This window comes from Geospiza fortis, unplaced genomic scaffold, assembly GCF_000277835.1.
Source record: "Geospiza fortis unplaced genomic scaffold, GeoFor_1.0 scaffold4, whole genome shotgun sequence".
NCBI lineage: Eukaryota > Metazoa > Chordata > Aves > Passeriformes > Thraupidae > Geospiza > Geospiza fortis.
Window position 1 is genome coordinate 714,550 of NW_005054475.1, and position 664 is coordinate 715,213.

At 60.2% G+C, this 664-nt stretch overlaps 1 protein-coding gene across 1 annotated transcript in view; it reads left to right on the forward strand.

Moving 5' to 3' along the window:
- Positions 1 to 4: 4 nt before the first annotated feature.
- Positions 5 to 664, forward strand: part of LOC102036153 (chloride channel protein ClC-Kb) — a gene marked incomplete at its 5' end in the record, with an annotated part of 3,626 nt that continues 2,966 nt past the window's right edge. The window contains 5 exon segments of the mRNA XM_031062972.1: positions 5 to 29; positions 100 to 157; positions 159 to 212; positions 214 to 363; positions 432 to 533. Of these exon segments, the coding sequence (XP_030918832.1) occupies positions 5 to 29; positions 100 to 157; positions 159 to 212; positions 214 to 363; positions 432 to 533 (389 nt within the window).

Consider the following 664-nt stretch of genomic DNA (forward strand, 5'->3'; position numbering starts at 1 on the left):
GGCCACAGTCTTCGGCGCGCCCATCAGCGGTGAGGACCCCCCTAATCCAACCCTGGGCACCCCTAAACCTCGCCCTGATCCCTTTCCCCGTTTTTCCAGGGGTGCTTTTCAGCATCGAGGTGATGTCCCCCCACTTTGCCGTGCGGGATTACTGGCGACAGCGAGCAAGGCAAGGCAGGGCGGGCAGGATGTGCCCCCTCTTCCCCTTTACCCTCCCCGGGACACTTTTGGGGTGCTCACCGCCAAACCCACACCCTCATTCCTGTCCCTCCTGCCAGAAACCATCGCTGCTGTTTTTAAGAGTGACCTCAAGATTGATTTTCCCTTTGACCTCCTGGAGACCTTCTTTTTCCTGATTTTGGGGTACGGAGGGTCTGGTTTTGGGGTGCTCTCTGTGCTCTGCCTGTGCCCTACCTGCCCTCTCCTCACAGGACCATCTGTGGGATCGTGGCCTGTGCCTATCTCTTCTGCCAGCGCTGGATGATGGTGGCCGTCAAGAGGAACCGGCTGACAGCCAAGCTCTTGGCCACTGAGTCCGTACTGGGTGTCCGTCCATCTGTCTGTCTGCACCCTGTACCCGCTGTGTCCGTGTGTCCGTGCCTTGCAGGCGCTGTGTGTCCCTGTGTCCTTCCCATCCACCCTGGGTGTCCCTGTGTCCCCCCCC